The sequence below is a fragment of the Barbatula barbatula genome (genome assembly GCF_947034865.1).
Source record: "Barbatula barbatula genome assembly, chromosome: 15".
NCBI lineage: Eukaryota > Metazoa > Chordata > Actinopteri > Cypriniformes > Nemacheilidae > Barbatula > Barbatula barbatula.
This window is the reverse complement of record NC_136778.1, coordinates 7,055,199-7,080,032: the sequence shown is the minus strand read 5'-3', so window position 1 is coordinate 7,080,032 and position 24,834 is coordinate 7,055,199. Positions and strand designations below refer to the sequence as shown.

The following is a 24,834-nucleotide window of genomic DNA, read 5'->3' as shown; positions in this document are numbered from 1 at the left end:
TTGTACAACACCTTTGTTTCTGATTTTGTGCAATCCCGTGGGATCGAACCCATGCCCTTGGTGTTTATATTTACATTTGCATGTAGTCATTTAGCAGACGCTTTTATCAAAAGCAACTTACAAAGAGTTCGGGGACCAATAAGCGATATGTCATAAAAGAGCAATAGTACAATAGGTGCTAATACAAAGTTACTAGTTTCAACTAGATAGCACCGTGCTCTAACCACTGAGCCACAGGAAAGTCAATGGACACTTTAAAATTAATTTTTGGGTGTTTTGTGGAAGAGTCACACAGGTTTGAAATGACAAGAGAAAATAATGACAGAATTTTCATTTTTGGGTAAACAACATACTGTATGAAACCTGAATCAGCATTTTCTTTGCACTAAATGCATAAATGTGAATGTTAATGGAATATTGACATACTGTTATATATTCAGTTTTATATAGTGCACACATTCATTCTTGTATTTTTAAATCATATTATATGTAGGAACAAGAGAATCATTATGTTTTTTATTACATTACCTTGACTGGGTGGGGAAAATTTTTAATCACCCAATAAAAACATCAACAACACTTCTACATGGTCAGTAAAGTGCTGATCTGTTTGAGGTTTTGAAAATTTTGGAGTTCTGAAAGTTCAAGAATGCTCATAGACTACATCAAACCCTTTTATCTTCAAAAGATGTTATTTCTCAGGACATCGCTGTGTGAAATAAGGTCCAGAATGTAATATTTTATTGTATCGTGCTATACATGTATCACTACGAGTGGAGTACCCCTGGCTCAACTCAACACATTTTAATACATTCAAACCCAAATTTGTCCCAGAATAAGCACAAAATCTGAAATGAACCGAAAATGTGCCGATTAGTTTCGAGTCTACCCGTGACGTGGTGAGATACAGAGAGAATTCTGAAAGCGCCGTGCCCTTGAGCAAAGCATTTAACCCCTTGCTGCTCACAGGGAATTACCTCAGCAATTAATGCGTGTTAATCGCTTTCCATTAAAAGCACGTCCAAAACTGAAATGAATCATATCATGTTTCCGAAAGCCTCTGGAAAGAGTCTACGTGTTTGGTTTTAGTGCGTGGACATTCCCACAACATCCATCTGGCCTTCTAGCAGTCCTGAGAGGATAAATTAAGTGATGGCTTTGCCTTTATCTGACCTGCAGTCAGTGTGAGATAGAGGTTACAGTCAGCGGCACGCTTGCTCTGATAGCTCCTATCTGATTCCCAGTCACTTCTGGTGTCAACAGTCAGTTTAGTTTAATTGAATCCACATTACTACCGACAGTGGTGGCTAGCCGACAAGAAAGTACCTTTGACCAATAGATTTGGGTCGCGGTTGATGTTGCTTTTTTGTAATACATGCTCAAATTGCTTCAGTGCCACTGAATAAAATAACCAAGTGAAAGTCATATTCATTTGTTCTCAAAACGCTATCAATACAAGACCATCCTCAGTTTAAAGTGCAATGAGTATAATTCCCTGGTTTTCACTGAACTGGGATCAGAGGTAGAAAACAGGTCAGAGGAATCTTACATCCGTGATGTCTTTGATCCGATCCAGGGTCCGTTTGTGCAGATGCTCATCGCCGTTCTCGGTCATCAACTTCAGAGCGGGTAGCTTCAACCCGGCGTTCAAGAGCAGCGAGGAAATGCGCCCGATGCACTACATGAGAAAAAAAGTTCATTGCAGATGTCACACTACAATCGACACCGCACTCATACGCACATATAGGGCGCAATAACACATACATACAGGAAAAGCGCAAAGACATATTACATGAGCGGTGACAATCAAACCATTTTGGCACATTTCTGTTGCCGCCTTTATCGTTCGGTGATAATGACACGCGCTCCGGCTCTTACCTGTGGTGTGAGTTTGTGTTTGGTTGGGTAGAGCGAGCGGCACATTGTAAGAATCTCATTCCCAACGTTGATTTCGGAGAAGCTGGAGGAGTGTGTGAGCAGGGCTGATGTGAGACACACCCAGGGGTTCTGTTCTGTCTCAAGCCTGTGTAAGAAAAGACAAAGACAAGAACACTTTCAAGAACACACACACACACGCGGTGCTAATGATAAACTAAGATGAAACCAAAATCTGGAAACTTTGCTTGGCGGCGTGAAACTTTTAATGAAACCCCTTCTATATAATGAAAAAGAAATCCAATCACAATTATCATGGTATATTACACGCGTGCAGCTATAAAAGAGCGCATATGCTTATCTCTTCACTTCTTATTGGAGATGAGAGGAGCTTTCTAACAAAACGCCACTGCTGACAGAGATAACACAGACTCAAAACCAAATGTAATTGCACACACACACACACATACTTCAGACATCTTTTTGCAACTTATGTTGGGCTCTTTTTACACAAAAAGCTTTCCACACTTATCGTAGACACAACACACTTGATACTTGGTAAGCCTGAAAAATGTAATGTTATGGTTGGTAATAAATATGTGTGAGTGGCTAAAATTACTTTGACAAAAAAAGCACATTACCTCAATCTTCACTTTTTTATAAAGAAATGAAGTGAGACCTTTATTTAAATGGTCAAAATAAGTCTTCTAACAATGAGATCTTCCATATAGTTTAGGAGTGTCATTGTGTGTCACAAAGCGTGAGCTCTGCAGTGTGCCGATTCAAACAGATTTCCACCCAGACTGCCTTTCCCGAGACTTACCAACGCGAGACAGAATGAGGACCGCCATGACAGCTGTTCAGGAGCTAGCAAACGTGCAAAGTGAATCTTAAGTGCAGATACACCCCCCCCCCCCCATACATTGTGGGATCGCAACCAGCGCAAACGGCCACATGTGAACATCATATAAATATATGTATGACCCTCTCTGTACATTTAACTCCTTCTCAAACCTTTTGTTTTACGGCGAAGAGACATTAGCATACGCAAACCTTCTGTCTTTTTCAGAGTGAATCTTAATTTAAACTCTTCATGAAAACAAAAAAGCCTCGAGCTATTCCACAGCGTGGCACAATGCATAATCAGCCAGCTTATATTGTGTTTCTGTGTACTCATCTGGATATGAAACAGCTCTCCAATCATCAGCATGTATTCCGGCAGCCTCAACTTCAGCCTGAAAAACTCATTCAGCTATATAATACACAACAATTTACCTCATCAAACCTCCAATCGCACTTAATGGTCTAATACCACTTCAATTCAAGACATCTGATGAGAAAACGGTTTGGTTTATATATCTATTGGGAAAACGGTGTTGAATTAAAAAAAGTGCAGAGAAAAAGAAAATGGAAAACAAAGGAGATTTATAATAACAAATGATTTGATTTTGCGTTCATCTATATACATATAAATGATGCATGTTTGTTTTGGTTTTATTTTGCAATGACCGGCATCATCCCCTCCATAATCCAATACCAGTGAAATTGTATAATTAGGAATTGAGCTTTTTTAAGGTGAAGAACACAACCTCACCTGTACTTGTCAGTGATTGGTGGCCACGCCTGTAGGAGGAGCATGAGATGTTGAAACTCCTCCCATTTACTGCTACGCTCCAACAGTTCCAGAAACAAGGAGTTTCGGCTTTCTTCGTTCTCGACGTCTTTCATCTCAGACTAAAAAGATAGACAGAAAGAAAGATAGTTTTATCTCTACGACTTGAAACTTGTGGAAGAAATGCCAAATTCCACAATTAAAACATCTTCTTAAACTTAAACACGGAGTACACATTACAAGAATGAGGAGTAAATATGCATATTTTTATATTTAACTAATCATACGCTGGGATTGAACCTGCGCGAGCATCTCGCAGGCGAAAGTACTAGACGGTAAGACAGGTGTACAGATGGAGGAGTTGGCAGGAGATCTCATTTACAGCAGAAGGGCTAAACGTGAAAAGACAAAGAAAGCGAGATGGAGGAGAAAGGACTTGAAATGGCCAGACTGGCACACACGCACCAAATGGAATGACTTCTATGGAGACGTATGGAGAAAGAAGTCTCCCCTGTGGTGAGTCTTATTCTTGTTCTCCACCATAAAAGGGAGGCGGAGGGAGAAAGTAATTAATTTCCCGTCAGTGCAACTGGAGCGCAAATTTTATAGGCTAGCACAAGCTCCAAGAAATGACAGAAAATTGCTGAAAAAAGTTAAATATGAGAAAGAGGAAAAAACTCAATATTTAATATGAGTTACAGAAAATGGCAATTGATTTGGTTTGCTATTTTAGTGGCACTTTATTGTCGATCATAAAACACGCACCCACGCAAACACACTTTTTTAAAGACTTCCAATGTTTTGTTTTAATACGGAGTGTATATTATTTTTGTCTGCTAACTATACACCCAAACCCAACCCACACAGAAACATTTTTGAATTCATACATTTGAATTTAGACATGAGGCGATAAATGTAATAATACACAGTAAAAAACAACCAAAGGATTCAATACATTTTTTGTGTTGAGTTTTACTTCCTTAAGGACCTTTTACTTCTTTTTTTTAAATTAACTTGTGTGCAAAATACTTACTAACACACAAAAAAGTTAAAAGTAAAGTTGTTTTATATGTTATTCCAAACCTATGACTATTTTTCTTCTATGAAACACAAAAGAAGATATTTAAAGAAATGTCTTAATAGTTTTGTGCCATAAAATGAGTCAATCGGGGCCAATTTTGTTTGATTACCAACATCATTCAAAATATTGTTATTCCTGATTTGCAGAAGCTATAAAGTCATCAGAGTCTGGTACGACATGCGGGTGAGTAAATGAGGAAAAATTGTAATTTTGGGGTGATCTATGCCTTTAAAGGGATAGTTCACTTATAAATGAAAATTCGGTCATGAATTACTCACCCTCGAGTTGTCCAAACCTATATACATTTCTTTGTTCAGCTGACCACAAAGAATGATATTTGGAAGAATGCAAGCCATCAACAGTTATAAGGCAACTAAATTGAAACTGTAAATACTGTGGTTGCTACACACTGTCAATAAACCCCTGTAGTAAAATGTAAAATTATTTAGACACTTTGTTGTAAAACTTAGTAGAACACATCCATATCTAATAAGAACTAGCAATCCCTAGACCTATCAGTCTCCTTCTCAATTAGTAAAAAAATGAGTTGGCAAGCGGAACTTGGCGCATCAGTTCACGGCCCTCTGAGACTATACGGTTGTCTGTTGGAGGGTTTTGGTTGGCCATCAAAACAAATGCATACTTTTTGAGCCAAATTGCTTTTTGTACGTGAAATACTGACAGAAAAAACGAGACGGCAGGGGTTATAGCCGAGAGCACTCTGCCTATCTGAGGTGCTGCTTTAACTGGCTAATCGCCTGCCAAGATTGAAACAAAGTCCTTGACAAATATCTCTGCATTTTTGGGGTTGACAAACTCATAAGCTAATCAGTGACAAAGTAAAATGGGAGGTTGGAGGGTTTTGGTGGCCTTCTTCACCATCAAAGTCCCATAGGGACTCTATTAAATGTGCACTTAACAGAAGACAAGGGTAAACTAGAAGCAACACCACATTGGTGACTAAGTGTGCGTGCTAAAAGCACAGCCAGACAGATCCACGCAATAATCACCTACACACACGCTTCTGAGAGAAAAAGAATGAGACCGGCAGGTTAGAAAAGGACAATATGCAGAAAAAAAATTGAGTGAACTCCGTCTACGCACATCAATGCAAGGGCATGAGGAAAAAGATGAGAATAAAATAATACAAAACATCCACCGCCCTCCAATATCCCATCAGCCATTAAAAAAGACCCCGAGGGAGGAAAAGAGAGACTCCACTGGTGCAACCATTCTCTCTGCTTCAGAGCGTCAGCCCACGCCACCAAAAGACAATCTGTGTGCGTATTTGCGTAGGGGAACCTTAGACAAAATGAACGAGTTTACGACGTTGGCATCAAGTGCGACCGCGACGCACTTCATGGCATCCGCCTGCTCCGACGCTTCCCCACCTACAGGAAATCTCCCACCGCCCCATCAGCCGCATCGAGACTCACAAAAATTGCTCCTTTAAGGCTTAGTTAAGTTTGGCATACGTGTCCATCAGTGTGCAAATTCTCATATACACAAACTGCAGAACTGGAGGAAGTTGCTTTCTTTTAACTCGGCTGGGGTTCATCTCACACCTGTGAAAGGTAATGGTTGCTTACCCAAATGCACAAACATGCCACTCCAGCTGCGAAGGGCTTTTAGTTAAATAGCACAAAATAGGAAAAGGCTACCTGTGTGAAACATCTTTAAGGAAATACAAATGGGTCCTTGAGTTGTAGTAGCTTCATCCATCTAACCGCAGAAAGCAGCCGGTTTGAGGGTAGGCATTGACAGTTGTGGCTCTCTGTATGTTGTAAACTTCAGAAATTCGGATTTACACACCTTTTACTGGACAGTCCAGAAGCGGGTGCCTTTGTTTTATGGCACACTTGGACTTTAATGGCTACAATGCATCGAATTTTTCAAGAACTGGGAAGAGGAAGTACTTCACCCTGCTGAAAAAAAACTATAGAAACCATCACAACAATTCTAATGGTTTCTTTTAAAGATACCATTATGAACCATTAGGTTTTTTTCATTAAAACCATTACAATTCCTATTATAACCTTAAAATCCATTAAAGTTTTCAGCATGGTTATATTGTTTTTTCAGCATGGTTGAGAAAGAAAACGTAGATCCTTTGTTCCCAATACAGGCATTGTGGTTGCACTTTCTATATACTATATTTCCTACAATACTATATTATGAAACGGTCTATATAGGACAGCAGTTAGGGGATTCATCCCAAACGATAAAAACGGCCATAATTGAATCAGTATCTCTCATAGCTTCAGTTCCATTTGGATAGACTCAGGTTTAAACAACATCTCTGAATCAAAAAGTAAAAGATGACAGAACTGAAACACATCCTACCCAGCTCACATGGGACATTAACAACAGTCAGTCAATAAACCATATTACCAATACAGAAAACACTCTGTTACAGGCACATTGCCAATAAAACTAGACAAACAAGCACATAGAGATAAAAACATTGATTTTATTTATATTTATACAGTACATGCTATAGCTACTGTAGTGGAAATATTCATGCAGATGCATGAATAGCTTTACAAATCAATGCATAAGCACAGAAAAGTGGACACACACTCAAAACGTCTTAATATCCCAAGCTGCTGACGGGCAAATTGATCTGAGAAGCAAGAGACAGCCATTCATCGAGGCAAAGAGAAAAGAGATGGAAAAAGGTGGGCGAAAAAGAAAATAACTCCCCGGGCATAAACACTGCCTCTCTTCTTCTAAAAGTAGAAGCAGCAGAGTGAATCTCTCTATCAGAGATGCTACAGCTGAAGGAGATGGGCCCAGATGTGGCTGTTCTGCAACCGAGAGAGAAATTAAGACCCTAGCACACGCCTCCCAAGTTACGCTGTTATCGCTAGACTTCACGCTCCATTCATTTCCATTCACACGCATGCGAGAATCAAGCAGCTTCACAGCAAACCAAAGTTGCTTGGTAAACTTTGACCTGCGAATCTGCATAACAAAAAGATGCATCACCAGTGCAGGATTTAAACATCAAAGATTGACCCATAGAGTCTTTGCAAAGAAAACAAACTTCAAAGCTGCGTGGCAGACAGTGTTGTGGAAGGGATATTTCATCATCAGAGGCCCTAGGATAAGAATTATTTTTCCTGTTGCTGATATTTATTGTGAAATTTAAAGGAATTTTGTGTGACCTTTGGCTTATGCTGGATATTGCTAAACGTGGGTGCTGATCGGTCAATAAAGCATTCCAGTGGATGGTCTTGTTCTTTGACTACGGTGCATGTTATTTTGCATTGTAAGACGCCTTGTATAAAAGCGTCTGCTAAATGAATAAATAAATCATTTGGAAACCTTGTCTCTTCATATTTTGTGATTTTTATTTTAAGGCATATATCATTATTGTTAGTCACCCTTTATGTTTGTCACTGGATGTATAACCAATAAAAAGTATTAAAAAGTACTTGTCAACTTTGACAACACAGTTTAAAATGATGTAAAAAGCAGTTTTTCCTTATTTCCTGAATAATAGGGAATTTGGACATACAAGGTTTTGGAAGAACAGCAACGAAAATTAAATCTTACTGCACATGACCCAAGTGCAAATCGTGCATATTTGTAATACTTTTCATTAGTTAAATATAAGCAAAAACCACAGACAAACATAAGTGACAGTGAGTAATGATTTATAAAAAAGATAAAGAGACTTCTACCCGACAGCGATGACACGCACTTACACTGCACTTACATGTAGATCTTGATGAGATTACAGTAGATCAAAATTAATTCTAAGGTTTAACAGATCCAACCCTGCCATTACCAATTACAGCTCTCTGAGACCAGTGCAGTCGGGTAAGAAAAAACAAAAAAGAACTGCTCAAATATACATCTCAAAGAGTGATATGTATAAAAAATCTGAGGAAGATGAAGAGTTTGTCCAGACAGAATGGACCAAAATGTACAATTAACTACTTATGCATAATGAATAATGAAGACCACCCTGAGCTCAGTGCAGGGAGGAGGAGAGACCTTAACGGAGATTCATCTATAACTAACATCTTTTTTTTCTATATATCAAACGGAGGGAGTCTGTAGATCTAGTCTCCTCTGGTAGGTCATGGACTTGGGTGAAAAAGTCAGGAAAAGGATGGACACAGTTAGGCGTGAAGTTCAGAGAAAGGCAGCACCATGTGATGACAGCTCTTATTCCTAAAATTGTTCATGCAGCAGGTTGTTCATAGACAATTCCTAAACCTGAATATGCATGCTAGCCTATTTTACATTTACAGTACATTTATGCATTTGGCAGACGCTTCTATTCAAAGCAACTTAAAGTGCATTCAAGGCTTAAATTGAATCTGTCTCTGTGTTTCCCTTAGCTTTTTTATTTTATTTTACAGTACAATAGTAATCCATTTCTGTATTTTTCATTGTCATGCATTAAACCCTCTAGCTTTTATTTGGGCAGAAACCTGAAGGAAGGCTTTTAAGGTTCTCCTTTCAAATATGGTAAAATGCTCTACACCTCTATCCTTAATTTCTTTCAATTATGCAAATGTGAAAACAGGGGAACCGGGCATGCTTTGAGTTCTCAATTCACATTATAAGTGACCCGCACTCAGGGCACTGCTGAATAATGTGAAACAGCATTTATATGATTCATTTTGCACTATTTAATTATTTAATAAGCAAGTTAATTTTGGTATTATTTCAATTAAAATGACTCAAAGTTGACTTGCCAAGTTGCGTCCGCCTCTGAGCATGTGCACATCTTTGACAGAAAAGTGGCATTTCAAAACACTGCTATTAGGCAAATCCCTCAGTTCTGTGGGCTCAAGCGGTGAATAAGGTCAGTGTAAGGTGAGTGGAACTCATTCTTTTCTTTCATCATTTTGGACAGAGTGATATCGCAAGAGAGAATGAAGGGCCGTGTGGAAAAGGTAAGCGATAGTTGGAAAAGAGAAGGAGGACTGGGAAAGTGAAGAAGTGTCGTGCCTGGCCTTTGAAAGGAGTGTAAAAATGTCTTATTAATATTCATTGACCTACTGCCTAACTTCCCCAGCTTCCCCTGTGTCCGGTCTACCGAATAAAGCGATAGAGGTCGTTCTGTTTAAAAAGACAGAAGAGGAGACCATGGGGAGGAGAACACTGAGAAACCAGTCAGAGCCAATTTAAGAAAACTGCATAAGAACAGGTCAAGCTCTGTAACATAGGTAAGACCAGTAGTCCTGCACACACAAATCCCTTTGTCTGCCCACAAAGACTGCAGCTCATGGTATAAAGGGCCCTTCAGTTTCCCAAGAATGATACTTCAGGGCATAATCTCAGTACCTCTTCAGCAGACCGGGGTGGGCGCTCTTGCATGGCATTGCATGTTGTGTTAGTGAATGCGGGAGTGTGTATTGGTGCAGAGGTGTGTGACCGCATGTCAAATCCAGAGGGATTTGACGTCTGTGGCTCAGTTTTGGCTTTGATTCTGAAACTTTAAAGAGTGGCGAGAACAGCAGTTGTTATCTGTCTGGCTGATCTGGGTATGTGATAGGTTAAGGCACTTTTTTAGCATGAAAACTATTTGGCCACCACACACAAATAAATACGCATTATAGGCGCAAATAATGTGTCCAATTGACACACTAAAGCAAAAGCATAAACATTTTTGATTTTTTTGGTTCGGCCTTTGCATAGTACAATAAACTATTTATATACAGAAACTGTGCAATAATTTATATATACATATACAGCCGCGGAAAGAAATAAGAGACAATTTCAAAATGATATCTATGTGTTTAGTTAAAATGAAACTTTTATGTCATTCTATAAACTACTAACAATATTTCTACCAAATTAGATTTTTTTCTATTTGCAGAAATGAACACTGGAGAAACATGTCAAAATAACAGAAAAGATGCTCTGTGTTTTTTCAGAGTTCATATTCACTTTTAAGCAATACAACAGTCATATTTAAATATGTATTTAAGAAAAGTAAAAAAAAATCTTTTGATATTTAAAAGATATATCTTAATAAATACAAATTTGGATTGGTTTCTTATTTTAAACTGATATAAACCCTAAACTGTTTAAAAAAATGTATTCAATAAAATGTTTTTCATGAACTTGGGTGCCTGGTGTTGCATGGAATAAGTGGCATTATTTCGCAAACCAAAACATAATTTTACCAAGATATGAATTCCTTTAATTCTAAAAAACATTTTCCATTTTAAAGATAGATCAAACGCCAGGTTTAACTAGTTGATAAAAAACTAAATTCTAGGCACGGGTGGCCACTTTGAGCTAAAGTAACAGTTTGACTTGATAATTTTCAGCATTAATTTCATAGCTACATTTCATTCCATTTTTTGATGAACTATTATTAAAATGTGGTAGAAAATACAGATAAGACTAAACTGACCCTAAACTTTTAAATGTTAATCTACAGTATGCCACATCTAGGGACAAGACTCTTATCAACATATCTCGATGTCCATGTCATCTGTGTGATACATTGCTGTGTATGTACACTTTTAAACTACACATTTGTTCAACTATGAATTTTAGAACTCTACTTTGACCGCATATGCTTAAAGAACTACACTCCAGAGTATTCATGACATGCTGCCATCTGGAAAACATGCAAAATGTCATTTAATATTTCAATATTTGAATAATAAAAGCCATTTGTGTTGAGATTTCCATCTCTTCCACATATTTAATGAATTACACATGCATAAGGGAGGAGCTAATGAATATTCAGAGGAGAGAGACGTGTGTGCACTACAAGGTTGAGCGTTCGTGTGAAAAAGCATTTGTGGGTGTTCTGCATACTGACAGTAATTAAATTGCCGATGAACACAGTAGGGGGATCATCACAACCTCAGTGTTTAACGCCAAAAGAGAAAATAAATATGTACCCTCACTAGCCACTTTATAGGGTGCCTTTCTGGGTAAAAGCCTCGCCCACCATAAAAACTAATTGGTCCAAAAATCTACTTTTGTTTTGAGACTTTGTTCCATGTTGAGATAACAGCATCATGCAGACGTGGCAGATTTGTCGGCTGCACATTCATGCTGTTCTATCGCATCCCAATGGTGCTCAATTGTGCCTGAAGAACCTGGCACTAATTTTGCTGATAAAGAGCACAGCACATGGTCAGCAGCAACACTCAGGTAGGCTGTGACATTAAATGATACTCAATTTTTATTAAACGATCAGAAATATTCCTCACATCATTACACTACCATCACCATCATCATTAACACGAAGCAGGATGGATCCATGGATTCATGCTGTTTATGCCAAGTTCTGACCCTGCCATCTGTATACAACAGCTGAACACAGTGGAATCTGCTGTGGTGTATTATCTCTTTCCCGTAGCTCAACTGCTAGAGCAATGCAAAGGTCATGAGTTCAATTTGTGTGGAATGCACATAAACATAAAATGTTCTAAAAATAGTTCATTTGGAGTCTTTCAAACGCAAATCTCATCCACTTCATGGATCTACTTACACCGTGTCCTAACCAAACGCGATTTGATGCTGTGAGACGCGATAAAATGTATCTTTTCCAGGTTAATCAGAGGTTTTGTCCTAACCAGCCGCAACAAGGCTGTGCGACGAGCCACGGCCGGTTCTATTTTAGAAATGGTTTCTATTTCTGCAACATCGCAGCTCCGCCCACACAACGATCTCATTCGATGAAAGTTCTGAACCTCATGAATATTACTCGCCGAATATGTATGATGACAGGCTATATACATTTGATTACATACGTTTAGATGCTGAAATTATAGCATAGCATCTGGTGAGGCATCACTGAAGTCCTGAGAACAGGATGCATGGGGTTTATCTTGCTGTTAACTGTGGTGTTAATGTTGTGTGTTTTTATGGCGGTCTGTGTGGTATTATTTTTAATTTTGTACAGCACTTTGTTCAATTACCAGTTGTGTAAAAGTGCTTAATAAATAAATGAAATGAAATGCATCTCTCTGCATGTGCACTATTCAGTTTCAGCGAGAGAGGCTGCGTGGACAGAGAAAAAAACTATTGGCTGTGTTTTGTGATTGATTATCGCGTCCCGCCCCTTTTTTCGTGTTAGGTATGGACGGACAAATTGCTTATCTCAAAAATCTCATTGCGTTTGGTGTTATGGATCACACTATTGAAACTGGTGGCTATTTTCAGTTGCCACAGATCTGCCAATCTGCCAACACTTCACGTGGTGGGAAAATCTCTAGAGATTATCAGTTTCTGAGCACCAAAACCACACCGGGGAAAAGAGGTGGAAACGGAATCTGCAGACATATATTACTGTGGACAAAAGTCCAATGACAGACTTTACATAAACTTAATCAACATACCTTTAAACCTTTACCTTTAAAGTGATATAGTTCACCTAAAAATTTAATCTTTCTTCTGCAAAAAACTAAAGAAGATATTTTAAGGGATGTTTGTAACCAAACTACACCATTCTGCAAGTCAATGGGTACTGCTGTTGTTTGGTTACCAACGTTCCTCAAAATATCTTCTTTTGTGTTCTGCAGAAAGAAAGAAAGTCATTCAGGATTGAAATAACAATGTCTATTGAATGTGCCGGTGGTTTGTCACGATTTTCCTAAATCTTTCTCAGCCACTATTTACTATTTTTCCACTATTTTTAATGTGTTACCCGAATTCATTAATTCGGTAAAAATGTGATCGATTGACAGCTCCTAGTGTTAATGTAACATTGAAAGAACTTAAAATGACTCACGATTCGACTCAAGGTGATTTGTGAAAGGCAATGGAAAATGCCACTTCTCTCCAATACTTCCTCCGTGTCTCTCAAGAAAGTCTGCATTTCAGCTCAACGAAGCAGATTAGGGCAATTATGCAAAGACTACAATAATTCAAATGCTCTTCAGGTCTGGTGAGGAACGTATCGCCACTCAAACATCCATTTAACCTTCCTATTTTCCTTTCAATGTGCAACAAAAGAAGGGCCATTTGCATCGATTTAACTGAGGAAACCAAAAACATGTGTTGGACTAGCCTACTTACTTCAAACTCAATATGGGACTAATGCACTGCATGGCTCAGTGGAGTGAGAAACTATTCTGCGATGTTGTTAAGAACCATCCTCAAATGTTATTAAGAGCATTCAAACAGTCATTCATGCGCAGCAAGAAAGTATTGACGGCAAACTCATTGCGCTAACCCTTGAGGCGGCAAAGGTCATAGAGAGCGTGGCAGTGCGTCGGAAAGGTTGAAAAGCATCTTGATCACAAACCAGGAACATAATATGCCATACGGACATGATGCAGAGCTTTCAAATCAACACGCACGCACGCACGCACAAACACTATAATCATTTCCCAATGGCCTGAACGGATCAATGCTTTAAACTGCAAACCGTGTTTCGCCATCAGCAGAAATGCTGCAAGAGTTTAAGACAGAGAGTCAATGCTGGGGGAAAAAAGCCAAATTAAAAGTCAACGGCTTGCTTTCGTCACCGAGAACACCAGCAATCTCCATCTATTTCTTTTTCTTTCTTTCTGAGACAGATCAGCCTCTTGACCCTTATTGCTATGCACCACTTAACTGGAAAATGATACAATCACAATTCCATAACACTACTGTATATAAGAGAGATAGAGATCTATTCAGAGAAAGCACAACCTCATGTACATATGTTGTACATAAAACTTACTTAAAGTGATGGCTCATAAAAAAAATGGCAGAACACAAAATAAGATATTTTTTAAGAAAGGTGGTAACCGAACAGCAACGACCCCCATTCACTTCTATTGTTGTGTTCTGCAGACGAAAGAAACTCATACAAGTTTGAAATGATAAGAGGGTGAGTATATGATGTATTTCTTTAAAATAACAGCTGTGCACTTTTTCGTCTGTCCTGAATGGTCACACATGACAATGCTACAGGTCAGGCGACTAGTGATCCGGGCAACACACTTGGATCACCTGGGAGTGCACCACGGCTCCAACACATCCAGAGGTCAAGTGACCACCGGTGCCCACACCTGTATGCTTTTTTCTAAAAAAAACAAGGATTCATTCATTGCTGGTTGGCTAAACCAGAACCGTAAATGTTATGTGACTAATTGCATTGGAGCAAGAAAGTGACGGCATTAAAGTCAGCAGTCAGCAAAACACAGCAAAGTCAATTTCACACTGTCAAGAAAAAATCTGTAAGTGGAAAACCATATACATTAACATAATGAAGCATGTGTGATTTCATACCCGCTTGCGAAAAACTGAACTTCCCTAGAATAGGTGGCTATTTTCGCATGGACAGCACAGATGTTTTTACAGCCAGATTACTGTATGTATTGCAGTTCAAAACTACCATCTACCAGCAGGGGCCAAGTGGGCCACACTATCAAGCCAAACCATGACGCCTTAGATGAAAGACGGCACTTAACCCCTTAAAGCGGTGACACCTCGCTGCTGTTGGAATCATTGTTTGAGATTAGAAGTTCAGGCAGAGCCTTTCTAAGCCAGACTCGGCTCCTCTTCAGAAAAAGAGATAGAAAGAATGAGCAATGAAGAACACAGACATATACACCTGGAGCGTAATTAAATATTAAATCAGCTCGGTGATTTATGCAGGGCCAAAAGCCAGAGATTATCCTGCACTCTGAATATACCACCGCTTCAAATCTCAGCCCTGGCCAGCGCTGAATGTTGGTATTCCGATCATGTGCCGAAAAGACTGATATTAAGAAAACTGCAGAGACGGATACAGACTCACAGCGACAGCTTGGATGGGAAAAAGGAGGTCTACGTTAATTAAAGAAGGAAAACTGAATGAAATTGTAAATGAAGAATGTCCAAATGTTAAAGAGACAGGTCACCCACAAATAAAAATTCAGTCTTCATTTATTTACCTTGAGTGTAAATCTTAACAAATGTCATTGTTACGATGGACACAGAGAAAAATATTTGGAAGAATGCTTGAAACCAAACAGTTCTTGGCCACCATTGACTACCATAGCAGGAAAAATGACAATGGCAGTCAAAAGTGCCCCAGAACGGTTTGCTTTTCTTAAATTCCTCAAAATATCTTCTTGTGTGATCAACAGAACAAAGACATTTATAAAAACATCCTTCCTACTATGGTAGTCAATAGCAGCCTGACATTCTACTTAATATATTTCTATGTGTTCATAAGAACAAAGACATTAACATAGATTTGTAAACGCTGTCCCTTTAAGGCCCACAGTCATGTGGAGTTTAGCTCCAATCTATGTTCCACTGACTTTTATCATTTCATTGAAGTAAACAGGTTTTCAGAAATAAAGTGTAATCTTTCTATTTATGCTGATGGAGAAAATGTCTCTCATTGAACATTTTGTCTTTGGCTTTCCTCACAGCCCTGTGTTAATGGACCTCTAGGGCAAGGACAGAGGCCTCTGATGGATCATGGCTGTCTATGTGTCCCACATGAAGCCCGCAGTATATTCGCATCGCTGGCATAAATCTGTCACAGATCTTCTCAATGGCTGAGAACAAATTATCAAAGCTGAGTCACTAGTAAACTGACCACCAGATCTCAAACCTCTAGAAACCTGATCGCAGACCTGCTTCAAAATCATTGATAAGTCCTGGAACAACATTATTAATACCATATAATACCATATAACACCATATAATTTTAGGCCTTTATGTTCACAGAAAACTGAAAAATGGGTATTCTTCTCCATAAATAAAGTGAAGCTTGACTGCTTTGTAAAGCATCAAAAGTATTATGTTAAAGTACAGTATATATACAGGATATGGGCTATATCCACAATTTACTGATAATCTAAAAAATTCATTCATGCATTATCCCTTTAGGGTCTAAACTAAATTCCTATCTACCAATCAGAGCTCTGAGATATGGGCAGGCAAAGGTTATAATAAGGTCAGAAATAACTTTCATATTGACCAATGAATGTCCTTATGTTAGGGGTTTTTCTTCTTTTTTCTAGAACAACCTTTCTTAGTCCCAAATGTTGCCGAGCTAGATGTATATATGAGCTGCAATAAGAAATCATAAATGAACTCACTCTATAATGGCATGCAAAAGTCATAAGTCACCAGGACAGCAGGACTGCAGGATTACAGCTATGACTGAACAGGAATGAATCATATTCATCCAAGTCCATTCATCCCTTGGACCCTTATTATTATCCCCCAATTGCACGTTCCTATTATGCATCCTTATATATTATAAAAATCAAATTTACAGCCACAACACTGTGTCTGTCTGCAATCCAACACAATGTCATCCGAAAAGTAAACAGAGGACTAGAAACTGGTCAGCGACTTAAATAATTTAGGGTTCGTCTCTTTATCCTGACGCATGGAGATCAGTAAGACCTTAGGAAGTTAATACCGGAGAGTACTGCAAGTGAAACTTACAGACACTTGAAGTGTGTGACATGGGCTGATGATGTAAGCATGGCCCGAGGCTCTGTCAGGGAGGTGGGGCTAAAGACAGAGACCATGACACATGTGAAAGACAAGTGCTCCTGACAGTCCAGTCCTGACATAATGCCACTGGTTCTGATGTTACATCACGGTGACATTTGGAAGACAATCAAGAGTGTGTGTATGTGTGTGTGTGTGTGCAGAAGTCATTATTCTGTGTCTAGCTGTTGTGCTTCTTTAAGTACAGTTTGTAGAAGGAAGACACAGACTGGTACCATCAAACACTGAACCAGATGTTAACAAACAGGAACAATTCCAACAGGGGCACCAATGCCAGCCGTGAGGAGTATTTAGCCATTCCTTTGTAATCAACAAGCAGCCAAGTATACACACACACACACACACACACACACACAAACCCACACACACACACATCTGAATGAAGACATTAAAACAGCACTGCTAAAGGGGAACTGAGACCTTGTTTTAATGACCACATTAACCCCAAGTCATTAAGCTTGTATGCGGTTTAACACACACACAAACACACACCCTACTGTTTAATCTAAACACTGACAGCTTCATATCATGACAAATGAGCCCAGATTATCAAGTCAAGAGACCATGGCAACGGTAATACCCTAATGTCTGATCCCAAAAAAAAACACTTGTGCGTGCACACACACACACACACACACACACACACACATGCATGCACCACTTAGTCCTTATATTCATTTCGAGTCATTACATCAATAAGTACTTCAGGGTACAAGTAAACAAGGGACACTGGGACACAAACAGCTGCCAAATGAAGATTCTCAATTCAGTCCGACAAAATTGCTGTCCGTTGCCAAACGAAGAGTCAACGCTCAAAGGAACCGTGACATTTTGTCAGAGTAAGGCTACGATAGATGGCCAAAATTGAGTCGAAGGAATTCATGCCCCGATGCCATTGGAAAAAGGATGTGAACGAAACTCAATGCGATGCCAGAAGGAACAACAATCCCAGCTGAAAATGTAAATGAAAGCTAACCAATCAAAAAAGTACAAATTATTTACAAAAAATTATTAACAAAGGTCACAGGTTCAACTAATACACACACTCATAAAATGTGTACCTTGTAATGCACTGCAAAATAATACCTACAAAAGATAATCCGAAACAAGGTTCAATCAAATGATATTTCTCATGATGATCTTTTGGATAAATTCAAATCAATTTTCTGGTTAAACCGTGATACTAACATTAATGAGCTGAATTGAGTTTATAATTATATAAACAGGTCATTTGATAGTACCTTATTAAACACAAATTAAACATCATTCAATCATGAAATAATATCATTGCCACAGTGAACACCAAAACCTGAAACATCCTTGACCAATGACAGCTGCTGTAATTTCAGAATTCAGACAGTAGATTGGATGCCATTAAAATGGTAATTGAATTTTATCATTTTAAAGGTCCAGTGTGTCAATTTTTGGAGGATCTCTTGACAAAAATGCAATATAATTTAGATAACTATGTCTTCAGAGGTGTATAAAGACCTTACATAAGGAAGCATAATGTATTTATTATCTTAAATTGAGCTATTTCTATCTACATAAACTGCCAGTCCCTAAATAAACTACAGTAGCCCTAAACAGACAAAGTGCTTTACAGAGCATGTTTTGTAAAGACGTTATCAACTTCGCCAAAAAGGCGAAAACGATAAAATATATTTATAAGATAAAAGTAAATACATCAAAAATATTTGAACGTAAAAAGTATTTTGCATTGTGGTTTGAATAGGGCTGTCAAACTATTAACCAGCGATTAATCCCATCCAGAATAAAACTTTGTGTTTACATAACACATGTCTGTGTACTGTGTATATTTATTTTGTATTTATAAACACAAACACATACATACAGTACATATATATATATATGAAATGTTTACATGTATTTATTTATATTTACCAATAATTTTTATAATGTGTAAATGTTTAATAAATAGTTGCATGTATGCGTATGTTTTTATAAATACAAAATGAATGCGCATATAAAACCTTTCTAACTGTGGATAATTTCATTTTTTGCATTCCATTGTAAATTAACCATCACATTATGTAAATAAGTTATTATGTGACTAACTCGATTTTGACAAAAACTTTATAATTCCAAGGTCAAATTCCCAACTGGAGTTCATTCCTTTGAATTGACTGTTTGTCTGTAGGTTTTTGTGATTTACAAAATTGACAGTCAATTGATTTAGGGATTCCTTCAATTAAGACATGTACACCGGCGACCTGCTCCAGGTGGAGAACAAGCCTTTGAGTCGACTGTCAGGGCAATTTGTGATAACTATGGAAAAAGTGCAAGCTCAACACAGCAGCAAGAACACGCTGCCCTACAGAATAGCTTTCCAGCTAGGCTGATTTGTGCCGAGGGTACGTGTGTGGGATTTTAGAGTGAAAGCAGTCAGCATTCACACCTGATGAATGTAATTGTAAGAACGATTTATCACATTGCGCTTAGACTTTGGAGTTTCTCCGTTTCTCGTGCTTCTGCACAACTCCGTGCTGTTTTGTAAAACAAGTAGCATGAGTACTACGTTTAAAAGAATGTGATTACAGCTAGTGGACTAAAAGAAACACAATGGTCTACTTTTCACAGAAACGTGCAGTTGAAAATAAACCAACTCTCGAAGGTAGCAGGTAGGAAATGCTTTCCCAAAATGATGCCACGTGTCGACTTTGGAATTTTCAGTTTTGAAGACCTTACAAATATGAATTGAATTATTTACCTATAATCCAATCCTAGAAAAATCTATTTAAATGTTAGCTAAACATAAACACTAGACAGCCTTCGATGTATAGAGAAAGTACAGAGTGCGCATTATATTATAAGTGATGCACATTCTCTGATCAAAATGATTCGTCTTAATCAGACAACTGCAAAAATCGATTCAATTGCACACACACATTGATCTTTTTCTTTACGTGCGCAGACATGTTTCCTTTCGTAGATCTTAAAAGACTCTACTCGGCTTTGATAAACCTCAACGACACTTTTTCATCAACTGCACAAGAGCTGAAGTAAACAACAACAGTAAACACACAGCAACAGGAGATGCAACCAAACAAACAAACACCAGATCTGAAGCGCATCTTTGCTCGGCAACAGTGTAGTCGTGGTTGTTATAGCAGTGTGTACCAGAATGGTCCAGCGTGTGATTTTATATTGTTGTGGATACTGGGTAGACGTGTTAAAGGGACAGTTCACCCAAAAATAAAAAAATGATCATCATTTACTCACCCTCGAGTCCCAAATCTGTATAAATGTCTCCGTTCCGATGAACACAGAGAAAGATAGTTGTACCACAAATGACAGTGGTAGTCAAAAGTGCCCCAGAACTGTTTGCTTTCCCACGTTCTTCAACATGTCTTCTTTTGTGTTCAACAGAACACAAAAAGAAAGTAATTTTTTCTACTATGGTAGTCAATGGAGGCCAAGTACAGTTCGGTTACAAGTATAGTTCCAAATATCTTTCTCTGTGTTCATCAGAACGAAGCAATCTATACAGATTTGTAAAAACTTGAGGATGAGTAAATCAAGACAGAATTTTCCTTTTTGGGTGAACTGTTCCTTAATTTAACACGCAGACAAACACGCCATCCTGTGAATGTAAGACAAAAATAAAGACAAACAAACACACTTGGTGCTATCAGATGCTGATGACATAAACCAGTGCCTGCTATTCCTCAGGCAGACACGGTGAGCCAAACTTTCAATGCCCACTGCGCACGGCGAAAAGGCCCGGCTCATCGCTCCCAATCAGGATTTAGGCATCGGAGTATGTGGCCATCCGTTCAAGGACGAAGCGCCTCGGTGACAAGAAGCCAATACCCTTCCTCTCCTTCAATATGTCCATTTTAATTACTCCTCCTCCTTTAGGGCATGACTTCTCATTATAACTCCCTTCATTTCTCGAATCGCAGAATAATTCATTTCATCAGGGAAAACAAAGCAACTGGCAACACCGGGGACACAATGTAGGACACGACGTAGAGAAAATTGATACGCCGATAGCCCGTAGGATTAAAAGTTCAGACTTCATAATAAATGTTCGGCTTGTCTGAAGTGTTCAAAATCAAGCATGACTTGCTATAAATAAGAGCTTTTTACAGTTTACTCTCAATTGCCCCGAACCCATTACCAGTTTGATGTGTTGTTGTTTACCACAAAACAATGCTAATCAAGGTTTGATGGAAAACTGAATCTGCTGAGGGAAATCTTGAGGGCTGTTGTTTTAAACCCACAAAGATCGAATGTTGCATTTAATTTTTCTATTAAACAATTCGTTGAATAATCCTCTTAATGGGAAACCAAACATCTGATAGGGTTTGCTTACATAAAAACTCATTTGCATGATTAAAGTTTAGCGAAAAATGTATTATGCGATTCGCCGGGAAATGGATTAACGGCACGAGTTTTCATCATGTGTATTAAGATAATGCTTTTTTATGTCAGAGAATTCCCCAACTACTGAGAAGTAGGCTAAATAATTATGCTTTTGTAATACTTAAAGAGATAGTTCACCCAAAAATCATGTCTGATGCTGAAGAACACAAAATAAGTCATTTTGAAGAATGTTGGGAACCAAACAACGGTGGTACCCATTGACTTGCATTGGTTTTGGTTCCATACTGTACAATTGAAGTGAATGGATACCGCTGCTGTTTTGGTTACCAACATTGTTCACGATATCTTCTTTTGTGTTCTGCAGAAGTAAGAAACTCAGGCAGGTTGGAAATGACAAGAGGGTGAGTAAATGATGACAGAATTTTCATTTTCATCCCTTTAATCATGGCAATGCTGTCTTTCATCTACCCATCTTGTAACTCAACTGAATGTCTTGTAGTTTAGCTGGCAGAGCATAAAGCACTCTGATCGCCCCTCTTTCATTTCTACATTCAGAGGGTCATTCTCCTGAGGAAAGCCCAGACAGCTATGAAAACTTTCAGAGTTGTTCTATATATTATTTCCCTCTCTGGTTCCTGCGTCAACTTCAGCCGTAACCCTACATACAGATGGACAGCGAACAACAGAGAACATGGCAGCATGACACGCTCACGTCCCCGAAGCAGCGCAGGGTGAGGACAAAGAGCGTGGCCGAGTAGGCAGTCGCGAAAATAAATCTCACTCATTCACACACACACAGTACGGGTGAGAACGGTTAAGCAGTTGCTATAAGCAAATAGTAACTCACAAAGGGCTGCGTTGTAAAATGAGATTACATTCACAGTACCATACAGAATAAATAGGCTAGTACTGAGTCGGAGATGAAGAAACACCATAATATTTACTTGTGAAATGAAAATCGTGTGTGGGTTTTTTACCTTTCTGTTTGGCCAGCAGGCTTTAACAACCGCTTGGCTCCTGAAGAACACCAGTAGATGGATGTCCTGATCACCGAGGCTGAAAGAATGTTCAAGAATCTGAAGAACCTCAATTCGGGGTCGCACCGGTTTGGAGTCGTCTCCGCAAAACGGCCGTAACCACTCCAGCATGTCCTCGGAAGTGACCATATTACCACTGTACAAAGTACATAAAATAGCCTTTAAATAAGATGTTTTTGAAGTAGGTTTGTATGTTGGTTCTTTTATACAATTGTGCACCGTAATATCACAATCTTATGTTATTCTGGTTGCATTTTTCGCTTTTAAAGTAACCGAACACAATTCTGCATTTAAACGGATGGCTACCCATGAATTCAAATTCTGTCATTTTATGCACGGCCTCTCGACATCTTAAAAGTTGTATGGCTTTCTTCTGCAGAACACAAAAGAAGATATTTTGAAGAAAGATTTAAGAAAACTGTCTGTCCCCATTGACTTGCATTGGTTTGGTGTCCATACAACACAAGTTGTACATCGGTAACCGATATTCTTCAAAATATCTTCTTTTGTTTTTTGCAAAAGAAAGAAAGACACACAGGTTTAAAAAGAAAAGAGGGTGATTAAATGATGACAGAATTTTCATTTTTAGGTGAACTACCCCTTTAATTTGGGTTTTCATATACATGTAAAACAGGACTGTAAAATAAAACTGCTACCCTTATTTTTATTCATATCTAGACACTGATTACGCATTAAAGCCATCTGTTGACCTTTTCTGAGGTCAAACACAAAGCATTTTGCTTCAGTAGCTTCATAAATGGGGAGCCGGGAACAAAGGAAACACTCACCCGCTCTGTACATTAGTGTGCACCGCTTCCACAATTCCTTCCAGTACCTTCAAGGGGTCTGCATAATCTTTCAGAGCGTCCTTGTCACCACTAAAACACACACAGACACACAAACGTAGAGCTTGAGTTTTGATTCAATGTCTCGAGGCTCCTGAGCAGCTTTATGGCTGTGAACTTTGTGTTTATGTGTGTGTGCAGACACCAAAGGAATGGATTTTCACACTGAGCAATCTTAATGTCCTCTGCTGATGTTGTCGCTGCGGGGCGCATCTAGTCTCTTCTGGCCATGCCTGTCCGCCCCCATTAAAGGTACGCTCGTACACAAGCTCGCCACATAATTATCTTTTTCTTAATTATTACTTTGCATTTCTACGCTAACGTCCTCCTGTTTGTTGGTTCTTGCTGCAGAAAATAGTTTGTCTATCTGCTGTTAAATGATTTGATATCTCCAGAAATCTTGTACGTGTGCGTTGCTATTTTTTTATGATATTAACAAAACTCTGGTGTTGTTTGCTTGTTCTTGTGTTATACTTTCCCTTCAAGCTTTGTTTTGGAGGTATCACAGGTAATGCGATACAAGCAATGCTTCTGCAAGGATAAAAGCCTTCTTTAGGTTGCTTTCAAAACATTCACGTTTCTGTATATTACAAAAGACAGATAAGAACTAGTTTCCACACCTTTTACGCTTCCTTGCGATAAAGGGTCTTTATATTTTCTCGATTGCAGTAAATTCTGTAGCACTTCATTGACACAACGCTAGTCTTTTTTGGCTTTGCCTCGGTTAAAAGACACTGAAGTCCATGTTATTGCTACACCATAAAAATGTTCATATGGTGTTCATTTTGGTTTAGACACTCTTCTGGCACTCTGGTAATTAAGTTACCTGTAACAATAATCTTCCACTATAAGCATCAATCATTAGCAATTTAGCGTATGGATTAAAATGGATCACGTGAGAAAATCAGCATCTCTTCAGTTGATGTTTCGCAATCTTCCAAGTTAAAGTCTGAACTGCAGCAAAGGCACTTTACCACGGTTTGAGCAGAATCAATGGACTTGAATCAATTGAAGAGCCTTAATTGTTTCCTTTTTTAGTGCGAGTCTACATGTTACTACAAGTCACTCCCTCCTACAAATTGTAGGAACAATAAAGCAAATATAACCTTCAAGCCGTGATTTCCAAAAGATGTTTTGCACATATTTCAGCATTCCTTTAATAATTCTCTACAAATTTAGCATCATCGATATTATGACGCAAAAGCCAAACTCTTAAAAACCTTGCTTTGGATTTACACCCGTACTCCCCTTATTTCCAACTCAGTCCACTGCGCCACTAAATGCAAATACTCACAGACACACATACACAGTACCCTTCAACTGAGACACGACATGATGCTAAAGGATCATTTATACATTCACTGTGACAATAATCTTCTACTATAAATATAAATAATTAGCAGCTCGGTAGACAGGAGCTTTCATATGTCCTTAAAAACTACAAAAAACATTTGAAATGTTCGAAAAGTAGCAAAGCTCAAGTGATTTCATTGCTAATGTTTCATTTGCACGACTCTGGGAATCCGTAATTAGCAGCAGGATTCAGGAACATGTTTTAGTTTTTCATCAGTTGAACAGAATATAAATCACTTCTGC

At 38.5% G+C, this 24,834-nt stretch overlaps 1 protein-coding gene across 3 annotated transcripts in view; it reads right to left on the bottom strand.

The window, feature by feature from the left end:
• Nucleotides 1-24,834, bottom strand: part of nbas (NBAS subunit of NRZ tethering complex) — a 149,309-nt gene that overhangs the window by 38,537 nt on the left and 85,938 nt on the right. For 2 of the 3 annotated variants that reach the window (XM_079475560.1, XM_079475561.1), the window contains exons 47-51: nt 23,182-23,271; nt 22,334-22,529; nt 3,470-3,609; nt 1,879-2,023; nt 1,550-1,678 (exon numbers count right to left, since the gene is read on the bottom strand). In XM_079475560.1, coding sequence (XP_079331686.1) covers nt 1,550-1,678; nt 1,879-2,023; nt 3,470-3,609; nt 22,334-22,529; nt 23,182-23,271 — 700 coding nt within the window. Of the gene's footprint in view, nt 1-1,549; nt 1,679-1,878; nt 2,024-3,090; nt 3,128-3,469; nt 3,610-22,333; nt 22,530-23,181; nt 23,272-24,834 lie in introns of those variants that run through there. The other variant, XM_079475562.1, reaches the window with a different exon arrangement.